Source organism: Papilio xuthus, unplaced genomic scaffold (assembly GCF_000836235.2).
Source record: "Papilio xuthus unplaced genomic scaffold, Pxut_1.1 DF827570.1, whole genome shotgun sequence".
NCBI lineage: Eukaryota > Metazoa > Arthropoda > Insecta > Lepidoptera > Papilionidae > Papilio > Papilio xuthus.
Genome location: NW_013531079.1, coordinates 338,524 through 362,372, shown reverse-complemented (window position 1 = coordinate 362,372; position 23,849 = coordinate 338,524). Strand labels below are relative to the sequence as shown.

The window sequence follows — 23,849 nt, the reverse complement described above, 5'->3', positions numbered from 1 at the left end:
CACTGAAAGCTAAGTTACGGTTAAGTTATTTATGTCGTGAGTAGGTATTATTGTAATCTAACAATAGCCGTAGTATTTGTTGGAAGGCTACGGTCGACGGCCGCCACTTGGGCACGTACGGCTTTGACTTAGCGGACTTGTAACTTGAAATACGGAACTTAACTTACAAATAATATTGCATAATTTTAACAAGACCACACATAACGATAACTTAAATAGTCCCTTAGTGTTTCTCACACTAAAGTATTATGGGACTTGCTTAGTAGACCAATTATCTTTTGAGTTGTACTTAGTTTTAGATCTCTTTTTAGCCGATTTCATATAATAAACAATTCTTAAATCTTATGAATACACTATTATATAATACTTACGTATTTAAAATCTTCTCTATGTTTTTAATTTCTCGTTTATATTAATAACAAAGGAAATACTTATAGAAGTACGCTAGTAAACTCAGTGTAATTAACTTCTTACTTGGTTCTTTTCTAAGTATTTTTTTTTATATTTTGTGTTAACAAATATTCTTCAGCGAGTTTCCATATGTTAATCATAACGAAATGGTAACAAACGTATTTCCGAAAGTTTAATAAAACTTATGAAACAGATAATATTATTTCAGTGTTATTAAAATTTTACGATTTTTCATTAATTACTATTTTTTATATGTATAAAAATTGATTGTCGGTTACCAGCGGTACCCATCTGTCAGTCGGCCCAGGTACCGCTGGTGAGAAGCCGTAGAGCTGGATCTGCGGGAGCTGCAAGCGATGGACTGGCACGAGAAGGCACAAGACTGGCGACTTTGGCGATCTCTTGTGTCGGAGGCCAAGTCCCACTTTGGGTCGATTCGCCAGCGGAGTAAGTAAGTAATGTTGTCTGTAAAGTCAGTTTGCAGACGTTAGTTTAACGTAGCAACGTCATAAGAAAACGTTAATGATAAATTGCATACTTTTATGAATCGAACTAGCCTTTGCCCATGACCCTGCGGAATTTAAAAAAAACTTAGTAAGTATCCTTTGTGTTATTCCAGCTCTTGGCTCTTGCGGAACGTGACAGTGAGTCGTACTTTTTCGTGCGTGCAGCGCGCGTTTATTTATTTAAAAGACGTTATGGCGCCAAAAATACGTTACTTTAAAAAATATATCTATTGTCATTTTAAACTTGTACATTATGTAAATCATTTCGTTACAAAAATATCTATTTTTCGACCTATTTAGATCTCAAAAACTTTTACTGGAACATAATCATTCTTCTGTGGAAATAAAAATGATCGACTATTCAAGTAAAAGGTATGAATACGTCATTAGTTCAAGAATATACTCATTTTAAAAACTTCATATAATTACAGAGACGTTGAAGGTTGTTATTCAAAAGGTTGCAATGTCTTTAAAAGCCATAAATAAATGTCTATTTACTGTGGTACTCATTAAATACAGAACAAGGCTGAAGTTAATGATAATATTTTGTTTAAGCTACGTAATTTTCATGTTATAGAAATGTTGCCATACTAAAAAAATTTAAAGAACTTTTACTATAGAAATAAGACATTCAATTAATAGTATTGTTTCCTTCAAAATGTATGTACGTATGATTTTCGTATCTAGTTTCCATTTATATGCCTTAGTTATCTGTTTTTATTACTTAACAAGCTATAGTCCGCGACTCCGGCCGCGCAGAATTAAAAACAAGGGACTTGACAGACGAACGGACGGACAACAAAGTGATCCTTAAGGGTTCCGTTTTTCTACTATGAGGTACGGAACCCTAAAAAAAAACTTAATTAGTAGCCAATGTGTTCTTTCAGACTATATTCTACATGCATGCCGAATTTCATCAAAATCCGTTCGGTCGTTCCGGAGATACCTTTAAACAAACATCCATGCATCTAAACATTCGCGTTTATAATATTAGAAATATTTTATTACTCTATGACCGTATGATGGCAACTCTTCTAATACTCTACTTGCGGTATTAATTTTCGTCTATTAACCGATGGTTTCTGAGACTAAAATCTCTGTATGAAACATATCGTCATCCTTGTCATTATTTTTGACAAAACAGGAATTTTGGTCTTAAAAACCTACTGTAAGTATTAAGGAATAATAATTAAATTACAAACTATAATATCATTTATTTGTTCTTTGTACATTCTTAAGTATAACTTAAATTTATAAAAATACATTCGTATACTTAACTACTCTCACTAAAGTTAATACTTGAATAGTAACTTAATTTGTTACATTTTCCTTATTAATAAGACTTAGTTGCGTTTCTACATCACAAATCTTTTTACCTTTGAAACTTTCTTCTATATCCTGCAATGTTCGATCTTTTGTTTCAGGCAACAACGCGTACATTATTAACAAACAGACAGTCAAAGTTGCTGAATACACTAAAAATGCTCCCTCCACTCCAATAGAAGAATACAAATGAGGAGCAGTCTTCATAGATACTACAAAAGATGGAGTCAAAAATGACGTAGACAAAGTTGATCCCAGACTTCTATAAGCTAAAGGAAACACTTCCCCACATATCACCCAGTTCAATGGAACTAACCCTAAACAGAAAGACAATGTATACAAAATCATCAGACCCATAGGTATCACATCCAATACCCAACCATCAGCAAAAATACCAGCATTTCTTAAATACATAAAAACTGATACAGCACTCAAAGAAAACACAGTCATAACTCCACTTGTAAATAATATCGTTCTACGTTTAAAGTTCTTTAATAAAAATATAGCTAACAAAGCGCATATTGTTCTTAATAAATCTATCACAGTAAATTGCCATGTGACGTCACTCAGTTCTTTCTTATCCAGTACAGCCTGGAGGATCAAATTCCCGTACGCAGGCACCATATGCGCTCCACCAAACTCAAACACTATCAACATACTTATAGCTATTATAGACGGCTTATAAAATTCTTTCTTCTTAAATATCTTCAACACTGTCTTCAATGGATTTATAATTGATCTAATTATATTCTTCCATCTAAATTTCTTCATAACTTTAATTGTATTATGTTCAAGTGTTTGTTCTCTTTCCTGAGCTTTAATTAATGCTTCCAATTCTTGCTTCTCCGCTTCTCCATTGCCTCTAACCCAAACGAATGCTTTTCTAGCTTCATCGAACTTTCCTTTCGAAACTAACCAACTTGAAGATTCAGGCGATAGACTTATTATAGTCATCGCTATTAAGGGGAACATAGAACATACAACAGACGTCATTTTCCATGTTAAATGTGCGCCCCAGACATGTGATAATAAAATTCCTAAACCTAAAGATATTGCAAAAGTTCCAAGGAATGCTCCTCGATACTTCGGCTCTGTGTATTCGGCAACTAATATAGCTGCTAATGGAGTTCGTAAGCCTAATGCGAGTCCATGTAACAATCTGGCAAGAATAAAAGCTGGAACAGTGTTGCCGATGACGAAGACAATCCAGCCGAGAAGGGCTGGTACGGTACTGATGAGGTGAGCCTTCTGTCGACCGAACTTCGTCATCAGGATTGGAGATATAAAGTTGCCTACGATGCCCATCACCCCCACAACGGATGCTGGAATTGAGAAATAATTTATTAGTCTTCTATTAAATAAGTAACAGACTTAACAGTATTTGTGTAAAAAAGTTTGGAAAAAAATGACACAAAAGTTCGAATTTCAAACAATGACCTCTAGAAGTAAGAACTAAATAACTCTGTGTATTGAGGAAATCTCGTCATATCACTGGCTGGTAAAAGACGACATATTTTTTACTTCTTTTTTTGATTATAACACCAAGAGTTCAGTATGAAGTAGACGCAGCTTACCTATCCAGGAAGTATCATGGTCGGTAAGTGTGACAGGTCCACCGTCAGCCTTCAGCTGTGCGAACAGCACGGCGGGAAAACCATGGGCGCAGCCGTGACCTGCGATGTTCAGCGCCGCGCCGGATACCACGAACGCCTGCAAACAACATTGTTTTAATGTTAAGACCGGAGGGCAAAGATATATATTGTCATATCAAATACCTAGCAACTCGCACTTTAAACGCATGTCAGATAAATTTAGCTAACAATCTAACCTGGATTGCTTACCTGTTTAATGAACGGCTTCATTTCGTTGGCCCTTCATGTAGTGCTGCACCTGTAATTGCAATTAGAATCGTTATTACATAAATCATGACACGTACTTAAGTACACTTTTTAACAACTTAATTAGTTTGTTCTTTGTTATTGTGGCTAAGCTATAAAAACTAGATTTTTTTATACCTAAAGATATTGCAACGTTTAATTAACCGTTGTTTTCCCAGACCAAAATCTCAATACAAAACATATCGTCATCCCTATCTTTCATCCTTGGTTAAACAGAGATAGTAATATGTTTTAATCGAGGTTTTCAGTCTCAGAAACCCACAGTAAGATATTCAACTCGTCATATGATAGTTATTACAAATATAACAGAAGTGAGTTCATAAAATACAGTGCACGAATAAGTTTCATCATGCATTGTATACGCCGTACTGAATTGTAACTAAGGGCGGACTGACATGGAATAACTAAATGGAGCACTGCACATTACAACATGGCCGTCTTACTTTCTTATAAACCTGTATAAAATTATTTATGAATATTATGAAATGAAAAGGTGTGACAAAAACATTTTTGCTGCACTAGACTACTCAATCCAACCCTTTTGAAACCCGTCGGTTTTTTTTCGTTAACGGATTTACGCGATACGATGTTAAAGGTTCGCATACAACGCGAGTCGCCAACATTTCTGCTCGTCATCACAAAAGACAGTCCAGTCGCTCTAAAACTGTCTTAAAATCGTTGCGATTTTTAAAATGGCGTAGAAAATCAATGCCAACCGATAGTACTGACCCAATAAACGACGCGCGTCTACGTTTAACTAATAGTACGCGCGCACGCGATTCCCGCCAAACCAATGTATTTTCCACGATTTGAGTTGTCTTGTGTACGAAGTGCCTTAAACAACCGAAACTCTACCAGTCGTAGTTTTTTTAACCGTTTATTTTGTTTCGTAATGTTTCGTCTATTGATATATGAATATCTTAAATATCTTTGGGACAGAACAAATATATCGAATCAAGTTGTCCAGAAAATCAAATATTCAATATTGTGTTCAAATAGACGTAGTTACGTAAATTCTGCATAAATTATGTACTAACTGTCGCCCGCGACTCCGTCCGCACGGAATTAAAAAACATAACTAGTATCCTATGTGTTCTTCTAGACAAATCTATATGTACGCCAAATCATCGCGATCTGTTTAGCTGTTCCAGAGATATCTTCAAGCTAACATCCATCTATCTAAACATTCGCATTTATAATATTAGTAGCATACCGTACTAAAATCCGATTGTCAAACATTAAATACCGTTCCGTCCGTTACTAGCGGCGGAGAAATTTTGCTAAACCACGAAACTTGTTTAATGGCGTGTTTGCACATGGGAACAAATACGACGAACCGCAAATATAACTTGCAATTGCCCACGACTTAGTCCGCGCGGAATTAAAAAAAAACATATAGCCTATATCACTCTGGAATAGTGTAGCTTCCAAATAGTGATAGAATTGCTTAAATCGGTTCAGTTTCGGAGCCTATGCAATACAAACAAACAATTAAATCTTTCCTCTTTATAATATTACTATAGATTTGTCTTCTCACATACCTTACAAAAACATCACGTTATCCTACTCGTTTGCTTTGAAAAAACCGAGATAGCAATATGTTTTATACAAATGTTTCTACGATGAAAACTCACTATTATATACAATAGTTCCAGTACTTCTAAGTGAGGAAATAAATGCAAGAATCAACTTGAACTCGACTCAAGTACAATGGTAAAGTAGGAAGTAACTGCATTTACTAATTTCAACCAAGGTCTTTTATCCTATTTTACGTTAAAGTTTTCAGGCCTTCGAAAATGCAGTTGAAAACTAAATAGACAAAATTTGTAACTAGGAAAATATTACACTTTTTTAATTTATATTTTACTAAGATATTGACGTAATATTTTTGTCATAAAAAAAACAAAACGCACTTCTATTTTCCTTCATTATTTTCTTTACATCCTGTATATATTTTAAGTAGGGGTGAATTTTATTTATCATTTTTTGTTAAAAAAATATTTTAAAATATGAATAAAAATTTACCATATAAAATAGCACTTCCACAAAATATATCACTAATTTAAATTAGTTATTTTAGGACACAATTTTTCATTTTCTGTCGACCACGAAACGGGCGTTGGGCACAGACTAAACCTAATACTTACAGACGACATTGTTATATCCCTCGGTGTTGACCTTGAAAACAAAATGGCCGATCTAAAAAGCGCGGGTTAATATTTCGAACGAACGAGGAAATAAATCAAAAGCAATCAGAACGCCGCATTAGTACACGTAATATTAAAATATAGTTAATACCTTTTAATTTAATTAACTATAATTTTCTTCCTTATTCCCTACAAATGGTATTAATGAAAGATAGAACAGCTCTTTTCAATTTTCAATATCTAAACAACGCTTTGTTGTTTTTACGATATTATTTTGTTCAGGTCTTGGAAAGCGTTTTAAGCATATTGAGCGCCCAGAAAAAAAGTTTGCGTGTCGCCTTAAGGTCCTGGCGCCTCGCAACTATTGTAACCTGGGCTTAGGTAAGCCGTTTAGAAATTCGATTTACTTATATCTTACTGTTTATACTTTTTACTAATATCTTATATCACTAATATAAATGCGAATGTTTGGATGGATGGATGGACGTTTGTTTGAAGATATCTCCGGAATGGCTCAATGGATCTCTTCGAAATTTGGCATGGATGTAGAACATAGTCTGGAACGCATAGACTACTAATAAAGTAATTTTATTATCGCGCGCGGACAGAGTCGCGGGCGTCAGCTACTTGTTTTATAGAATATATACTAGCTATTATTGTACTTAATTTGTCAAAATGGCTGTTGGTCTTCCATTAAATAAATAAATCTTTATTTTCTCTTATATGTTTATGTGTTTTAGACACTAAATCAATCAATTGTTCTTTGTTTTTTTTAATAACTATCTTAGTCGTCTCTAAGATTAAAATTATTGTATATAAATAATATTTATATTTAAAATACCAGTTAATTAAGTCTATTTGTGGAAAATATTTCTTTTATTGTTGTTAACAGACAAATTGAAAAACTATAAATATTAAACAATATGTCAAGACGACATCTTTACTTGATTACATTGAATTAATGTTGTTTAATCACTTTTCACTTCATTACGTACATAAATTCTTCTCTATTTTTTTAAAATATGAAAACAAACAACAATTTATTTGGGAAAAAAATAATTACGTCATCTGTGGACAATAAAATTAACATCCGTTTAATTTTGAGTTCTAAACGTGAAAAGTAATAGTCAGCTTACACTGTCGAAAACTTGTGTCAAAACATTTTATCATCTGTACATATATCTTACTAATATTATAAATGCGAATGTTTAGATGTATGGAAGTCTCTTTGTTTGAAGATATCTCCAGAACGACTTAACGGATCTTTGGGAAATTTGGCATATATATAGAATATAGTCTGGAAGAACACATAGGCTACTAATTAAGTTTTTTATTAATACCACGCGGACGGAGTCGCGGGCGACAGCTATTTGTTAAATACAATCTTTGTATACTCGATTCTATAATTGTTCTTAATCTTTATATCACAATGCAAAATAACAATGGAAAAATGTGGTTAATTACGTTATTATTATGTAAAACATGCAACTTCGTGCTTTGTAATGTTACTGGTCTATTCAAGTGTTATATACTTTATTTTATTTTTTATTTTACATTATATATCATCTACTATATTTTTATTTGATTCTATATATTATAAATATATTCTGTGAACCTCGTATTTGACTATACCACTAGTAGTTACAATACTTGTATTTTCTCATTCATCGTCAGCTCATTATATTTCTAAGTACCTAAGTAGTTTTCATGAGATCGCCTGTGACAACGTCCGCGCGGAATTTAAAAATAACATAATGAGTAGCCTATATGTTCATCCAACTAAATTCTACATCTTTTTTTTTATAACAGAAGGGGGCAAACGAGCAGCGGGAACACCAAGGTGTTCAACGACGCCCATGGACAGCAGCAATACCAGAGGAACCTCAGTTGCGTTGCCGGCCTTTGAGATGGTGATACGCTCTTGAAGGACCCCAAGTCGCATTTATAATATTAGTAATTAGTGAGATAAGTAAGATTCTTGCAACATGCAAATGCAGTTGAAGCGTCTGGAGGACATAAAGTCGTCACCTCGTAACAACTTGCTCATCATTAATTAATGATAAATACAATAATTATGAATCATTAATGCGCATTATTTTTATCATTAAATCTAATTCATAACCGATTCAATCTTATCAAACTTAAAATCTAAGTTTATTGAAAATAGTTGAATCGTTTTATTTTGCATTATAATAATAATCAGTTGTTTTGGATACGGACTTATACATTGAAAAAGAGAAATAGGATTTTTGTTTTTTTTTTAATTTTATATTATACTTTTAACCTTTAGTTTGGTAGTTTTATTTTTCAAATCAAGTTTGGCAATTTTGTTTTATAATTTTAACATGCGTTGAAGTCTTTTGTTAGTAACAAATGTATATTTTTCTAACTTTACTAATATGTTAAACGCAAAAGTTTAAATTAATGTTTGTTTGAAGGTGTCTACGTAACGGCTCAATAGATCTTGATGAAATTTGGCACAGATGTAGAATATAGTCTGGAATACATAGGCTCCTTGTTAAGATATCTTTCTTAATTCCGCACCGACAGACTCGCGGACAACATATAGTTAATGCAACATGTCAAAGTTAATATGAATTCAAATAATATAATGTAAATGATTAAAAAAATACATGAGTTAGCAGTAATATGAATAAAGCATATTTATATTTTTTATATTTCACTTCACGAAGACGTGATGTCGGACATTAACCTACAACTATATGACGCGTGTGACATCCAATTTGATATTATTATTATAAAATAGCAATTTTGCACAATCAACTTATTATTCAATGTGAAATTTTCCAACACGTGTTTACAAAACTAAAGTTTATTTCAAGCCAAGACAATATGAAAAATACTAAGAGGATTATATATAAAAGAAATTCGTGTTAGTTACACTATTTATAACTTAAGAACGGCTTTACCGATATGTCTGAAAATTGGTGAGGAGGTAGCTTAGAGCCAGGAGACGGACATAGGATACTATTTATTCATATTTTTTTTTTTTCGAATTTATGCCTTGAAGAACTGCTTTTTATTTAACGTGCTAATATTATAAATGCGAATGTTTAGATGGATGTGATGTGGATTTTATATATCCACGCGGACGGAGTCGCGGGCGACAGCTAGTCTTTTATAAAGTGTGTTTAATTATAACCTTTTTAATGATATATAGATATACAGGATGTTATTATTCATCCCATCATATGATAAGCAGACAGTAAATTAACAGTCGAAGACCATGAGTTATACATCGGAAGTGCTTCCGAGAAGGTGTGGTGCTGTCCGGAGAAATTATTCATCACAGGGTCAATGAACTCTTTATACGAAGTTGAGTTTATTATCTGCAAAATATAAATGACTAGCTGTCGCTCGCAACTCCGTCCGCGTGGAATGAAAAATTACTTAATTAGTTAGTATTAGTTAATTAGTTAGGAATGTTTCTCACCTTTTAAACCTTCCCTAGATCTCCACGAACATTTCAAGACCGAGATAAGATAATTCCGTACAGCCGTTCTCGAGTTTTAGCGAGATTAACGAACAGAAATTGATTTTTATACATAAATAGATTTCACTATGAAGGGACAATGTAAGTATGACTGTTATTTTATTAAAATTAGCATTTATTTTTCATAAATAAAAGCTTAATAAATGTATTTTCTTAATTTTCTATACTTAATTTATATTATTATATAATATAATTTTGTTTAACGAAAAAACAGAAAAGTACAATATCCTGCCAAAAAATATAGATGTTGCCATTTAAAAAAAAACATGGCGGCAATTCAGAATGAACAAAATGAATTTGTTATTTCTTTTATTTAATTAGTTTTTTAAATCGTGTCAAAATAGATATTTGTGATATTATTTATTATTACGACATTTATAATTAAGAATCCTACGTCCATGTTATTAGCTATTAACTGAACCGGCTCATTTCATTTATGATATTATAATAAAATATTTTATTTTGTATTTTTAAGATCATTGACCTTATAGCAACCTAAGTATTCATCATCATCATCAGCTCACTGTACGTCCCCACCGAGGGGCTCGGAGCCTACACTAAGTTAAGGGTGATTAGGCCATAGTCAACCACGCTGGCAAAGTGCGGGTTGGTTGACTTCACACATAATCTTTGAATTTCTTCTCAGATATGTGCAGGTTGCATCACGATGTTTTCCTTAACCGTAAGAACGTCGGATAAATGTACATATGTAAATCGTAAATCGAAAAACACATTGTTACATGGCGGGATTCGAACCCAGGACCTGCAGATTGCAAGTCAAGTGCTTGACTCCTGAGCCACCGACGCTCCTTACCTTAGTATTACACCATTTTAACAATCTAGATAGATAGTTAGACAAATCTAGATAGACATAGACTAGATAGTATGATAATAAAATTTCATACGTAATATAAAACATTCGTTATGTATCTACGTATCAATATGAAATGAAAATCCCGAAAACATACGTTTTCTCTAACTTACAAATTAAGTGTCTTTGTATAGCATTTTAATTATTTAAGCTAATTGTTTTACTTAAACTAATAAACCCTACAACAAAATTAATAAACTTCCAAAACAATCACATAAACCTAAACATATTCTAATACAAACTTTCATCACGTATTCACTATAGTTATTTTTCACCTTTATATCATATTAACAACTAGAAAAATAAGTTTCAACATCTAACTATATAAATCCACTTCAATTTCCAACCTTATCAACCTCTTACAAACTATTTTCACGTTAAAAAGTATCCTCTATCCTTTCCTTGTGCTCTAGCCTAGATAGTCTCGAGTATACAGAACAGATTTAAATAAAAATTAGGTACAGTTAGGAAGAAAATCCGACACTATGCCGGTGTGGCGCAAAACTAGCCTTACTAAAATGTCGACGTTTATGTCCTCTCACTAATCATTCTGACACTTCACATTGTAATGAAAGCGCGCCAAAGGATTCCAATTATTAATGTCTTAAAGTACACAGATGTGTACCAAATTACATTTAAATCGGTTCAGTTGTTTTGGTGCAAAAAAGAAACGGACAGACAGAGTTATTTCCGCATATTATTAGCAAGGATTATAACGGAATACGGATAGTAGGGATGAGCTCCCACGTGATTAAATACAATTGCAAATTGTTTATAATGATAAAATAAAAATATTTTCATTCACAATCATTAAAATGGTGAATCAAAGGATAATTATTACGCCACTCAGGCTTCCTTCGCCCTTGTTCTACTTACGTAAAAGAAAGTCTGACTTTGAACCATAAATGTCACACGTTTTCGATCATAGCTTATGTCAAGTAACTGAGAGGGGAATAAAAATAATCTTACTTCTTACTTATATTATAAATGCGAATGTTTAGATGGTTGGATGGATGGATGTTTGTTTAATAGTATCTCCAGAACTACTGAATGAATCTCAATGAAATTTGGCACACATGTAGAACATAGTCTGGAAGAACACATAGACTACTAATTAAGTTTTTTTTAATTCTGCATAGACGTAGTCGCGGACAGCTAATTTGGTAATAAATTCAAGATCATTAGGTGAACGAGACGTTTTTTTTAATAATAACTGTATAAAATATTGCAATTATGTTCCTTTACGATGAAAATAATCAGGTTTTTAGTTTTATTTTATTTAACTTATAGAGGTGTTTTGTTAATTAAGAAATAAACAAAACATATAGGTTTTCTTGCTTCAAAATAGGTCATAGTGAAGACGGTTGTCATGTTAAAAAAATCGTAGTTATTTATGCGTTTGCGCATGCTACTTTTATAAGTTTGAAGTATGTATATTGCCTTGTAAATTAAGAAAAGAAATATAAATATTATTTTATGAGAAATCTAATTCATAAAAAACTTAACATCACATAAACTTACCAAATATGACAGAATACTACAAAAAAAAAGCCAATTTACATTTTCTAATCAATATGACAAATACGTGAACACAATAAAACTATAAACACACGAACACGGAAGTTATTTTTTTATCTATATTTTTTTTTAAAACGTCCACTAGTGCGGGGAAAGTGTCGACGGTCGATTTCTCCCGCGACGGCGAATGACTGGCCACTCGATGCATCGGAGTTGCGAAATCTTTGCCACTAGTGTCGTATGCGTTACGCATGCTTTTTTCTTTAAATTACACACTTCACACTAAAATATATCTTATAAATATATATAACATTATAAATGTGAATGTTTAGATGGATGGATGTTTGTTTGTTTGATGGTATCTCCAGAACGACTGCGTAGATTTCGCTGAAATTTTACTTAGTTATAGAACATAGTCTGGAAGAAAACATATGGTGTTTATTAAGTTTTTTTTTAAATTCCACGCTGACTTAATCGCGGGCGACTACTAGTTCGATATTATTTTAAATATAATATAATACAAGGTAAAATGAATCCCAACGGTTAAAAGATCGATAAGGAGGCTCTCAATTTTTTTTTACATAGAACAGAAAGGAAAGCAGAGATTTTGGGATGACGGTCACATTCAGGGGAAGGCAATTTAGCAGGTAAGTTTTTTTATAAAATTTCAACTTTGCAGAATCATGTTATATAAAAGAATCAGTTTTGTTAGGTAACATATTGTCATAGAAATACTCAGAAGTTGTTGTTTTCCCTGTCGATAACTGAATGAACGATTAACCATCACTATATATCCACATGCACAACGATGGGTCTGTTTGTCGTCGACGTGTTGTGCAAGCCGACGTTTTGCACAACACTGAGCGTGTGACATAACTTTTATGATTTGCGAGTTTAGCACAGAGATACTGCCAATTAAAAATCACTCTTAAAGCCATTTGGAAAAGGTTGTATTTACATTGTAATCAATATAATGTTTTTGTAGTCAGAAAGTTGGTAAATATAAGATTAGATGGGTAATTGACGTTAGATGAGCTAAATACGATGCTTCCCAGGATTATGAAATAGAAAATCTGTAGCCTGACGAGAAACACCTCGCCATTATACTGGAAAAATATGAAACTAATTTCTTTACGCGTATTAGAATGTGATGTAATAAAGAAGCCGATTCAAGCACGCCGAAGCTGGGATTTTTATATTATATTCTTGGTTAGGCTGTAGTATAAACTAACAGACTATAGCTTTATTACTAAACCTTTGGTCTTCTTCTTGTCAGCCCTGAGTCATCCACTGTTGAGCATAGGCCTTCCCTAAAGGTCGCCACGATGACCGGTCCTGTGCTACCTGCATCCAGGATGCTCCCGCAACCTTGACCAGGTCATCGGTCCATCTTGCGGGAGGCCTGCCCACGTTTGGTCTTAGTTTCCTAATATTTTGTCTAAGAATAAAGCACTTCGAAAAGATTACAATTGTTAATTTTGTTTGATGATGTAAACAATTGAAGCAATGATTCATCTAGACAAGGTCTTTTTACGTAATTTGAGCCTTAATTGATACAAATATTTTGGTTTAATTCGTTTACAAATTGCGTTTACATACCACATTTACACATGTTGAAATCAAGTGAACGTTAATTTTATGATTAAACATTACTTAACAATACTCTTTTTTACGTAACTTTAATCTCTGCTTACCCCTTTGAGTTACAGGCGTGTAAATTATTAGTCATAATATTTTAGAACAGAGTACAACTTTATAACAAAAAACAACGTGACTCGACTTTGTTCCAGTCAAGTGAACACAATTTGTAACTAATATTTTTTTCAACGTTTTAGTCATATTCAGCCAATTTAAAAGTCTATTTCGATTTAAATATTAAAGCTAGTAGCTAGCTAGTTATGTGGGAACTGGGTTTGTTCGAACTTGACCTAGAATTAAATTCCTACAACAATGGAAACCAATAATTGCAATTAATGACCGCATGTTTTATTTTTCTTTACGGTCTATTCAAGTCTCCGTTAATTCTCTAAATGTCCTAAGTCCTAATATATTTTTAGGTATTTAATAAAACAAGCGAATAATGGATTCGTTTATTATTGAATTATAATTATTTTTCACACAAACCTCTAATTGATAAAGCATAAAAAAAGAATTGAAGTTTTTATTTAAAAAAATAACCATGAAGTTACGTCAACCATTTTTAATGCTTACAGCAATTCAAATTCAATAGACAACAATTGTCTTTTCTGCTTTTAGAGATTCTTAAGCTGTTTAAATAATTTCTGCAATTTTAAGAAAAATCGAAATGACCAAGAGAAGTTTATTTGTTTTTAGTTAATCTGAATTACAACAAAAACAATGTTGAACATCTATTTTTTTTTTAATTATTACTTTTAATTTATTTTGCGCGCGAATTATACAGAGTGAGAACAGTGCCATCTTGTGACGTATAGAAGGATCTCTAAAAACAAAACGTTTTATTATAATTCGAATATTTTTTTCAATAAAATTACTTACCATGGGTTTATTAAACCAAAATCTTTTTATATCTTTTACAGAGATAACAATATGCTTTAAACGGAGATTTTAGTCTCAATAACCCACGGTCATAAAGCTACTGAATCCAATTATTAAACTGCTTGTTCACGCGCGAATTGGTTTTTATTCTTGCGCACCGAATTTACATTTAATTGTGTTGAGTACCAATTGACCAAATCGCAGTTACTATAAAAACACAATCCTTTGTAGTAATGTTCAATTTTCCCGGAATCACATTAAAAAAGAATCGAAATACAAAAAATAACCAGGAAGTATTGAGTTTTAAAGTTCATTTAACTTTAAGATTACTTTTGTATAATATATTTTGGCCTGGTTGAGTATGCCTTAGCATGGTTCGGTTGACGAATATTGTAGTAACGAAAAAAAATCAATTGATTAGATGGACTTTAACGTAGAATATTTGAATTTACATCATAAAGAAATAATTGTCTTCTCCATATCATAAATAACGTAAGTCTCGGTTATATCTGAGTTGATGCTAAAGTTCCAAACCAGAATATGAATAGCAAACAAATTGTACTGAAAGTATAGTGAAATTTGTTACAGGCGTTTCACCCTTTGTACAGTATTTGAGTAAAATTTTATTCTTCCCTCATACGATAGAAAATAAGGTTTCTCCGAACAGTTTTAGATATATGATTATCTAAGGTATTATGTATATAATAGATGTAAGATAAACACATGTTTTTCTTTTATGACAAATTTACCATTTAATAAATACGATGTAACATATACTGAGGTCCGATGCCCTCGTACAAAGTCCGCGCATCGACCCAATTTTAACAACAGACGAATTATTACACAATTTTATGTTGCCGGAAACTCGTCACAATTTTCTTGTCTATAGTTAGAAATTATAATTAAATTTTTGAACTGGTAACCCCAAAGCGACGTGGAGAAGAAAACACAAGTTTGTCTATTCGCCATTAAAATGGCGTCATCGAAGGAAACCTATTGTTTGTGTGGTCAGCCGTATAACATTGGACAGTTTATGATAGAATGTGACTGTTGCCGTGAGTGGTTCCATGGAAGGTAATATCTTAACGATATTAAGTTTTCAGTTAAACTCTCGTTGTATGTGAGAAAAAGTGGTTTTAACATGAAAGACACCTTGCTGTTCGGCCATCATATTAGTCGTGATTGTTTTAGTGAAATTTATTATTATTTATTTACTGTAATTCAGTATACACTATCAATCTATTGCCGGAATAGGCTGTTTGTTATATTTCATCAGTGTAATTTGAGTTCCAATGTTTTATTTTTTTGTTTACATGTGTGGTCACCATGGATTTTACAAAGGGCTTATTTTTATTTTGTCTTTTACTCGTTTTGAGAGACACCTTTTGATATATTCTGTTTGCGGTTCATTGAATTATTCTATCAAACACAAATAAATATCCATTTTCCTAATTATATCTTAACTTTTATCGAAATATTTTGCATACATGGGTTAATTTCATAACACAGTTGATGCTTAGTTTATGAATATTTAATTTCAGTTGTGTGGATGTAAAGATATATCATTCGGACGATATAGACAAGTACCATTGTCCAAAATGCGCCCAAACTTACGGACCCTCTGTGTGTAAGTAATTTTTTTATATATTTCATCTGTTTAGTGTTTTCAATTATGCAAGTTATGTACAAATAGATAGTATATTACTGCATCCCTCCGGTGAAAGGTTAATTATTGAATATGTCAATGGTTATTCTTATCACCATTCTAAACACTAATTCATAGTTTAAAATTTATGCTCAATATAAAAGCTAAACACAAATATATAGGAATGTAGCTATAGCATTAAAGTATTTTCTTTGATGTATTATTTTATTTCTGACTATATAAGAGGAGAAATTACAATGCAAAATTATTAAAACTTACACTTCTCATTTTATTATGCAATTTTGTCATAATATAGCCATATGTTTAACTTTATCAATTCTTAAACAGTTGTTTTCAATAAAACTGTATGAAATTAACAATTTCATCTTACACAAAATAACATGTATGCAATACAATGTAAAGAAAATTGATTTTATTGCTTTTACACTATGAAAAATAAACTTTGTTATAATTTTAAATTGAATTTTATGTATAATACTCAGATACTATCAGTGATTTGTTAAAGAAAACCTTTCCATATTACAGTGGAAAGGCTTTTCTATGTTTGTTTTTATTTACCTGATTTTACTGATAAACTAGCCTGCGAGTCTGACCGCTCAGAATTAAAAAAGGTTCTAAAGTAGCCTATGTGTTTTTTCAGACCATTACTAAATGTGTACCAAATTTCATCAAAATCCATTGAGCCGTTCTGAAGATACCTTCAAACAAACATCCATCCATCCCTAAATCTAAACTTTTCTCACATTTATAATATTAGTAAGATTGATGTGTAAACAAGTGTTGTTGTGTCATAATTAAATATAATCCTTGTAATATGGAACCTTTTACATAAAATTATGATTGTTTTCCTTCAATAATAAGTAATGTTTGTTATTTATTCGGAAAGTCATATTATGAAAGATTTCATTGTCTAAAATAAATTTCAGTAAAGATCCCAACAAACAACCACAGAGCGGATCGATACGAGTTGGGTGCGGAGACTCGGCCTTCCCAGGTTGGGTCTCCAGCATGGGTGCGGGCATTGGCTGCAAGGCCTCTGCGCCCTGCCCCTGCTGCACTGCAGCGGATGAGAGGTCACCAGTTTACAGAGGAATTCATCAAAGATAATGGTATGAATGTTTAAGAATAAGATATAAAATATTCCTAAAATCTATCTTTTTTATCTCTATTTTTTATTTATAGCTTGATTTTTTAAAATACATATTTTAGCCTAGTTTTGGTTAACAGGTTTCACCAGGCCAGTGATATTCCATACACCCGAGGGTCTAGACATCAAAGTGCCCAACCCTGCTACATTCACAGTCAGATCGGTGCTCAGGTTTTGTGGTGCACAACTAGAGGTATATATCATGTTTTTGTAGTTAAAAATAGTAAATTTCATAATAATTTGATGATTAATATTACATTTCATAGTATTTTTCAACTTTTTACTATAAAAAGACAGTCTTGATGTAATAAACCGACTTCAATATTTTAAGCGAGAAATTAGTTCATATGTTTGTCTAAGCATATTTTCTTCATAGACTTTTTTAAAATATATCTGTTTGCCCCTCTGTTGTTGATATAAAACATAGTTATATTTACAGGTGGAGGTAATTGATGTGAGGAAGCAAAGTACAATGCGTATGCCTCTGGGAGACTTTGTGGATTACTTTGAAAGTCCTCCCGAACATCGGGATGAGAAAGTACTAAATGTTCTCAGTTTAGAGTTTTCCGAGACCAAGTGAGTATTTTCATAAAAAATTACACTATATCAAACTATTTCTTGAAATTAATTATAATAATAGTTTTTATTTTCTTATTAAAACGAGATATAATAGAAAATATAATAAATCCAACTATTTGAACTGTTTATCACTAAATTTTGCCAATCGGATAGTAAACTCAAGGTTTTTTCTTCCAGTATGGCTCCCCTAGTGGAACCGCCTTCTATAGCACGCACGTTGGATTGGGCGGAGCGCGTTTGGCCGACATCAGACCGACCACCGAAGCCCTGTGTACAGAAGTACTGCCTCATGTCTGCTGCAGGCTCCTACACAGATTTCCACATTGATTTTGGTGGCACCAGCGTTTGGTATCATGTTCTGCATGGACGGAAGGTAAGGAAGAGCTCGTTAAAGTAGTTTACTTGTTTATTTACTATAATTAAATATTAGATTAACATTATGCCAAATTTCGACAAAGTCCATGTAGCAGTTCCGGAGATTCCTTCAAAAAAACAGCCATGTATCTAAACATTGGCATTGGCATAATATTAGTAAGTTTTTACACTAAACCAACTATAAGTGACCGAATTAGGAGTTGGAGTTTATGAAAAAATCATTCTAATTAGTTATTTCTTTTATCTATAATTATATTATAAGGAGGAATTATTTGACTGTTTGTTTAATTGCATTAAATAGGCTTAGAAACTACTGAAGCAATTTGAAAAATTCTATCACTGTTAGGAAGTTACCATTATCTCAGGGTTACATAGGCTATATTTTCTTCTTTTTTTTAATTATATTTGTTTTTTTTTTGAACAGATATTCTACTTGATACCTCCAACATCAACAAACCTGGCGCTGTACCAACAGTGGACACCGACTAATCAACAAAATGAAAGATTCTTTGGTGATGCAGTAAGTCTTTTATCTATTACCATCTTAATGTGAAATAAAATTAGAAAGTTTATTTCTTTACTAGCTATCGCCCGCGTCTCCATCTGCGCGGAATTAAAAACAAACATAATAAGTTGCTTCTATGTTCTTCCAGACTATGTTCTACATCTATGCCAAATTTCAGCGAGATCCATGCAACTATTCTGGAGATACCTTTAATCAGACATCCATCCATCTAAACATGCGCATTTATAATATTAGTAAAATTTATTGCGTAAGTTTTATTAGCAGCTGTATGATTTTAAAATTCCAGGTGGAATGGTACGGTACAGCAGAAGTGTGTCCCGGAGAGACACTCTTCATCCCGGCTGGCTGGATCCATGCGGTGCTCACACCTTGTGACTCTCTTGTCTTTGGAGGGAACTTCCTCCATTCTTATGCGGTGGAGATGCAGCTGCAGTGAGTCGACTCACAACTCTCTCCTTCTATCTATTCCTATCTCTTTCTAACCTGTTAGGTATAAAACTGGTGTTTTTCAACGGTTTTAAGTGAATTAGAGCAATTTAGGATTTTATTTAAATATGTTTCTGCATTTTTACAATGGAAAATATTGAAAATATTAAGTTTCTTTTAACTTAATTTTAAATTGTTTTATTTAGTATTTATGGATTTCTTTAAAAAACACTGGTCTTATCTTGTAATATTTCTATACAGTTTTATGTTTTCTAACTTTATATAACTAAAACAATACCATAAACTCATAAATGCATGTTGGTTTTGGTGATTTAATTTATTTTTATTTTCTTTTAACTTTTACCTAACTAAGTATATATCTGTTTGGGTTGCATTGACTTATAAATAAATATAATATGTGTTTAATTTAATTCTCTTTTCAGGATCTACTCGATCGAGAGTGGTGTAGAGAGCCCGCTTTGTTGCAGATCGTACGAGCTAGAGCGACGCGCGGAGACTCCCACCACGCTGCGGTACCCGCTCTTTGAGACGATGCACTGGTACGCCGCTGCGCACTTCCTCGCGCTGCTCCGCCGACACAATGAGGAGTCACTGGTATGTATTTGTCAAAAAAATTATAATGTCCTCTTCCAGACTATGTTCTATATATGTGACAAATTTCAGCAATATCCATAGCTGTTTTGGAGTTAACTTCTTACAAATATTCATCAAGTCATTTTCGAATTTATAATATTAGTAAGATAAACCCCTCTAGGTGTTAGTGTTTGTTTATATATGCATCGGATGTGCGCTTGCTAAATTTCTAACTAATGTCGTTGTATGAGAGTTTACTAAGTACCAGCGAAACTCGTGTTTTTAAGTGAATATAACCGGTTTGAAAAAACAATCTTTGGTGTCAGTCTTGGTTGAATTCTATGAAATCATGGTGCTTGGTCATAATATTTTAAAATATTCATTTATAAATGTAAAAAACTCATATTGAAATTGCAAAAATGTATAAAGCGCCATCTATGTGCTTGTTTTTAAAGTTCCAATCTAAATTTGGAATAGTTAATTTATCCATTCTGAATTCCAGGACGAGGAGTTCACGCCGAGCGAGCTGGGGTTCTCGTCAGGTCCGGGGCCGGGTGCTCCGCCCCCCGCGCTGCTGCTGCGAGGCGCACGTATACTTGCTGCTGCTCTCAAAGAGTGGCATACTTTGAAAGCGGTGTGTTATCTATTATCGAATACTTTTTACATTAATTCAAAGATATATAATAAAATAATTAATTTTGTCTTGTTCGCTCACTACTAAAACAGACGGACGCTGCTAAACGGGACAATGTACCAAAGTGTCTCAACTCCGGACAACTTGTACGGGAACTTTCTAAAGAGCTCAGGACTTTGGAGAAGAGGACTATGAGCGCCAACAAAGATAAAGTAAAAATAATTATAATACCAATAAATTGACAACTTTATTATTTTACGATGTTAGTCAGATTATGAACTACCTGAAAAGTATTATTTCTACATAGTTCAAAACAAAGTTGTGAATTATGATTGTTATTTTGACTAAGTTGTCCAACTTTAAATAATTGTACAATTATTTTAAATCATTTTTTTTTAAAATTAATTTCTGTCAGTTTATAATATAGCGAAGTAAAATAATTTGTGTTTATGGGCTTATTTTATATTTCAGGATTTCAAACCTAAAAGTAATTCACCAAATAAAACTACAAAGAAACAACAAGCACAGAAGAAATCTCTTAAATTAACATTACCTAAGCCAATAATGCATATGGGACAAAATGGAGAGTTTAATGATGATAAAGTTTACCCAGATAAGTTCTATGTTGATAAAGAAGTGTACGAAGAGAGATATGTTGCAGATGTAAAATATAATAGTTTACCAGACGCTAAGTATATATTAGAAAATAAGGATATACCAGAGAAATTTACCTATCAGAATTATGAGGAACATAGCTATCAAGACAATGGATATGTCGATAGGATAGATAAGAAAATTTTAAAAGTTAAAATCAGGTAACTAACAAAATGTTATTTCCCTCCATACATTTTAGTATCTTACTAATATTATAAATGCGAATGTTTGGATGTATGGATGTTTGTTAAAAGGTATCTTTGGAACGGCTGCATGGATTTTGCATATATGTAAAACATAATCTTAAAGAACATATAGTAAGTAAACATTTATTTTCTAAATCTGAGCGGACGGGGTCGCGGGCGATAACCTTCTTTGAATGTCACCTGACGTTAGTTACTACTAATGTGGTAGAAATTATGGTTAAAATCTTCTCCAGCAGTAATTCGCCTTCATCATCACGTGAGGAAGCTCCCCCTCCGTATACTCTGCCGGAGCACTCCATCCTCAAGTCCCACCTCATCCGGTCAGACCGCACCACACTGAAGCCTCTCCAGCAATGGACCATATCTAAGAAGGATATCGGAGATTATCATGAAGAACAGCTGCTGTTCACAAATGAAAATCTACAGACAAATATCAGGATTGAGGGACAGGATCTGAATTATGGACCAGGTTAATAATTTTTAGTGTAATTTCCAAATTTTTTTTTGTCTTTACAATAATTCCTTTAATCATTTTGTTACAAAAATTGCGATATGTTTATGTATGAATAGCTAATATTTATCGTTGTTTAAGAAATAGTGTTTTAAAGTCATTTTATAAGTTACGAGTTTCAAACAAAATATTCAGTTTGTTTTTTACTTGTGCTTAAGGAATGTACTCAGCGGAAGACATCCAACAAGACTACCAATACTCCGAGGGGGCAAAGCCTGGTTCGTACCAGCCCGAGTTCGCGTACCAGGCGGAGCTGCCATACGCCACGGAGTATCACCGGTACGACGAGACAGTCGCCGTACCCGTACACCAGGTACATACCAGTTTATGCAAAAGAGACTCGACAACATTTAGTAAATTCTTTCTAGTAACCTATAAATTTATATGCTTCTGGTTATGTTTCAGACTGCTACATACACAACGGTGCCGGCTGAGCAAGTGGCGTACCAGACCCAGGTGCACCACACCACCACACCTCTGCCCTCGTATGATGCAGCCATTGCTCATCAGTATGCCGCCACTACTTATGTAAGTTGACTTTTAAACCTTTTTCCACTAAGCAACTAGCCGTGACTGTGCTGTGTAGCTAGTGTCAGTGGAAATTATGTTAACATTGCTTATAGTAATCTTAAGTTAGATCCTAGATAGTATTTACTTACATAATAGTAAGAAAATATCAAATGGACAAACTTTTATAAATATACCAAATTCACAAACCATTTTTTTCTTTAATAACGTTATGAATTCTGTTTACTATAATTTGATATACTTATTAATTATATCCCAGGTAACAGAAACCCCCAAAACTGAGATCAGCCCTGTACCGGCGGGGACCCCCAGTGTGCGCAGGTCAGAGCGCGCGGTGCGGCGGCGCGTCTCCAGCACATATGACTACGAGGACGGCGATCTCTTTATTGACGACGCGCCCGCCCCCCGGCGACGCAAACCACCCCCCAAACACCGACCTCCTGCCCAACATACTGTACCAGGTGCGAATCAAGATCTGTGATTTATTTATCTGGGCAAGTAAGAATGCGCTATTATTCCAGTTTGTCTTGTCAGAAAATAGGTAAAACATATGACAGGAAAAACCCTATAATTGACAGAGGACGATTTCACGCCGTTGTAATTAAGTCTTACTTACCCCACCGGGTCAAATAAGTTTGTCAAATAATTAAGGCTTGTGAATGCTGCCACTTAATTATATATACAATAAAGAGAGTTTTATGTTTGTTCAGTGAGCAACAGCAGCGGGTATCGCGGCTCGCGGCCGGCGCCAGCCAACGGCATCGAATCTCTCATACAGGCATCCGTGCTGGCCGAGGAACCCGGCAATGCTACGTGAGTCTAACTCAACAATAATGACTACATAGAGAAGTTATATTAAAAAAACAGTATTAAAATGTTGGTGGTTCCCATTGGACTATCAGGCATACTAATCCAGTTGACCTAATTACATTTTTTATCTCATTGGCCTCACGTCTCAATGAGACGTACTTAGTTAAATTGTTTTCTTTATTTAATAATGCTTGTACAGTGAGGATGCGGCAGTGGCGGGCATGCTGAGCATTAGTGAGCGGTATGCTGCACCCGCGCGTACCTTCGGCCTGGCCAGCGACACCCCGCCCGCAGGCGCGCCCGCTGACACCAACACCAGGCTCGACAGGTACTGACCATATACCATATCAGTATACATTGTTCAACTTTATATTTCTTACTATCTTACTTCTTACTAATGTTATAAATGCGAATGTTTGGATGGATGGATGTTTGAAGGTAGCTCTGGAACTGTTCAACGGATCTTGATGAAATTCGACATAGATGTA

The 23,849-nt window shown here is 33.5% G+C and overlaps 2 protein-coding genes across 3 annotated transcripts in view; one reads left to right on the top strand and one right to left on the bottom strand.

Moving 5' to 3' along the window:
* Positions 1–2,138: 2,138 nt before the first annotated feature.
* Positions 2,139–12,371, bottom strand: LOC106118729 (facilitated trehalose transporter Tret1). Of its 2 annotated transcripts, none has more exons than XM_013313477.1 (4): positions 12,192–12,371; positions 4,082–4,130; positions 3,815–3,950; positions 2,139–3,562 (listed from the first exon to the last, which is right to left on the bottom strand). In XM_013313477.1, exons 2-4 carry the CDS (start codon positions 4,100–4,102, stop codon positions 2,229–2,231), a joined length of 1,491 nt encoding a protein of 496 aa, XP_013168931.1. In that variant the 5' UTR covers positions 4,103–4,130; positions 12,192–12,371; the 3' UTR covers positions 2,139–2,228. The 2 variants fall into 2 exon arrangements, with proteins under 2 accessions (XP_013168931.1, XP_013168930.1); XM_013313476.1 differs by lacking the exon at positions 12,192–12,371 and adding an exon at positions 6,164–6,374.
* A 3,301-nt stretch (positions 12,372–15,672) lies between these two features.
* LOC106118485 (histone lysine demethylase PHF8) overlaps positions 15,673–23,849 on the top strand; it is a 10,945-nt gene continuing 2,768 nt past the window's right edge. The window contains exons 1-19 of the mRNA XM_013313145.1: positions 15,673–15,779; positions 16,247–16,332; positions 17,298–17,480; positions 17,599–17,711; positions 17,958–18,094; positions 18,275–18,470; positions 18,897–18,992; positions 19,285–19,430; positions 19,868–20,039; positions 20,521–20,652; positions 20,745–20,864; positions 21,124–21,467; positions 21,749–21,981; positions 22,182–22,336; positions 22,429–22,551; positions 22,811–23,012; positions 23,262–23,364; positions 23,561–23,689; positions 23,804–23,846. Of these exons, the coding sequence (XP_013168599.1) occupies positions 15,679–15,779; positions 16,247–16,332; positions 17,298–17,480; positions 17,599–17,711; positions 17,958–18,094; positions 18,275–18,470; positions 18,897–18,992; positions 19,285–19,430; positions 19,868–20,039; positions 20,521–20,652; positions 20,745–20,864; positions 21,124–21,467; positions 21,749–21,981; positions 22,182–22,336; positions 22,429–22,551; positions 22,811–23,012; positions 23,262–23,364; positions 23,561–23,689; positions 23,804–23,846 (2,814 nt within the window). The 5' untranslated portion in view covers positions 15,673–15,678. The remainder of the gene's footprint in view (positions 15,780–16,246; positions 16,333–17,297; positions 17,481–17,598; positions 17,712–17,957; positions 18,095–18,274; positions 18,471–18,896; positions 18,993–19,284; positions 19,431–19,867; positions 20,040–20,520; positions 20,653–20,744; positions 20,865–21,123; positions 21,468–21,748; positions 21,982–22,181; positions 22,337–22,428; positions 22,552–22,810; positions 23,013–23,261; positions 23,365–23,560; positions 23,690–23,803; positions 23,847–23,849) is intronic.

What these genes read in the sequence shown, in the direction of transcription:
- LOC106118729 (XM_013313477.1), bottom strand. Translation starts at nt 4,102, where the DNA reads ATGAAGCCGTTCATTAAACAG. An exon ending in TGAAGCCGTTCATTAAACAG is followed by an intron (nt 3,951 to 4,081) that starts GTAAGCAATCCA and finishes TGTTGTTTGCAG; the next exon opens with GCGTTCGTGGTATCCGGCGC. An exon ending in CCATGATACTTCCTGGATAG is followed by an intron (nt 3,563 to 3,814) that starts GTAAGCTGCGTC and finishes TCTCAATTCCAG; the next exon opens with CATCCGTTGTGGGGGTGATG.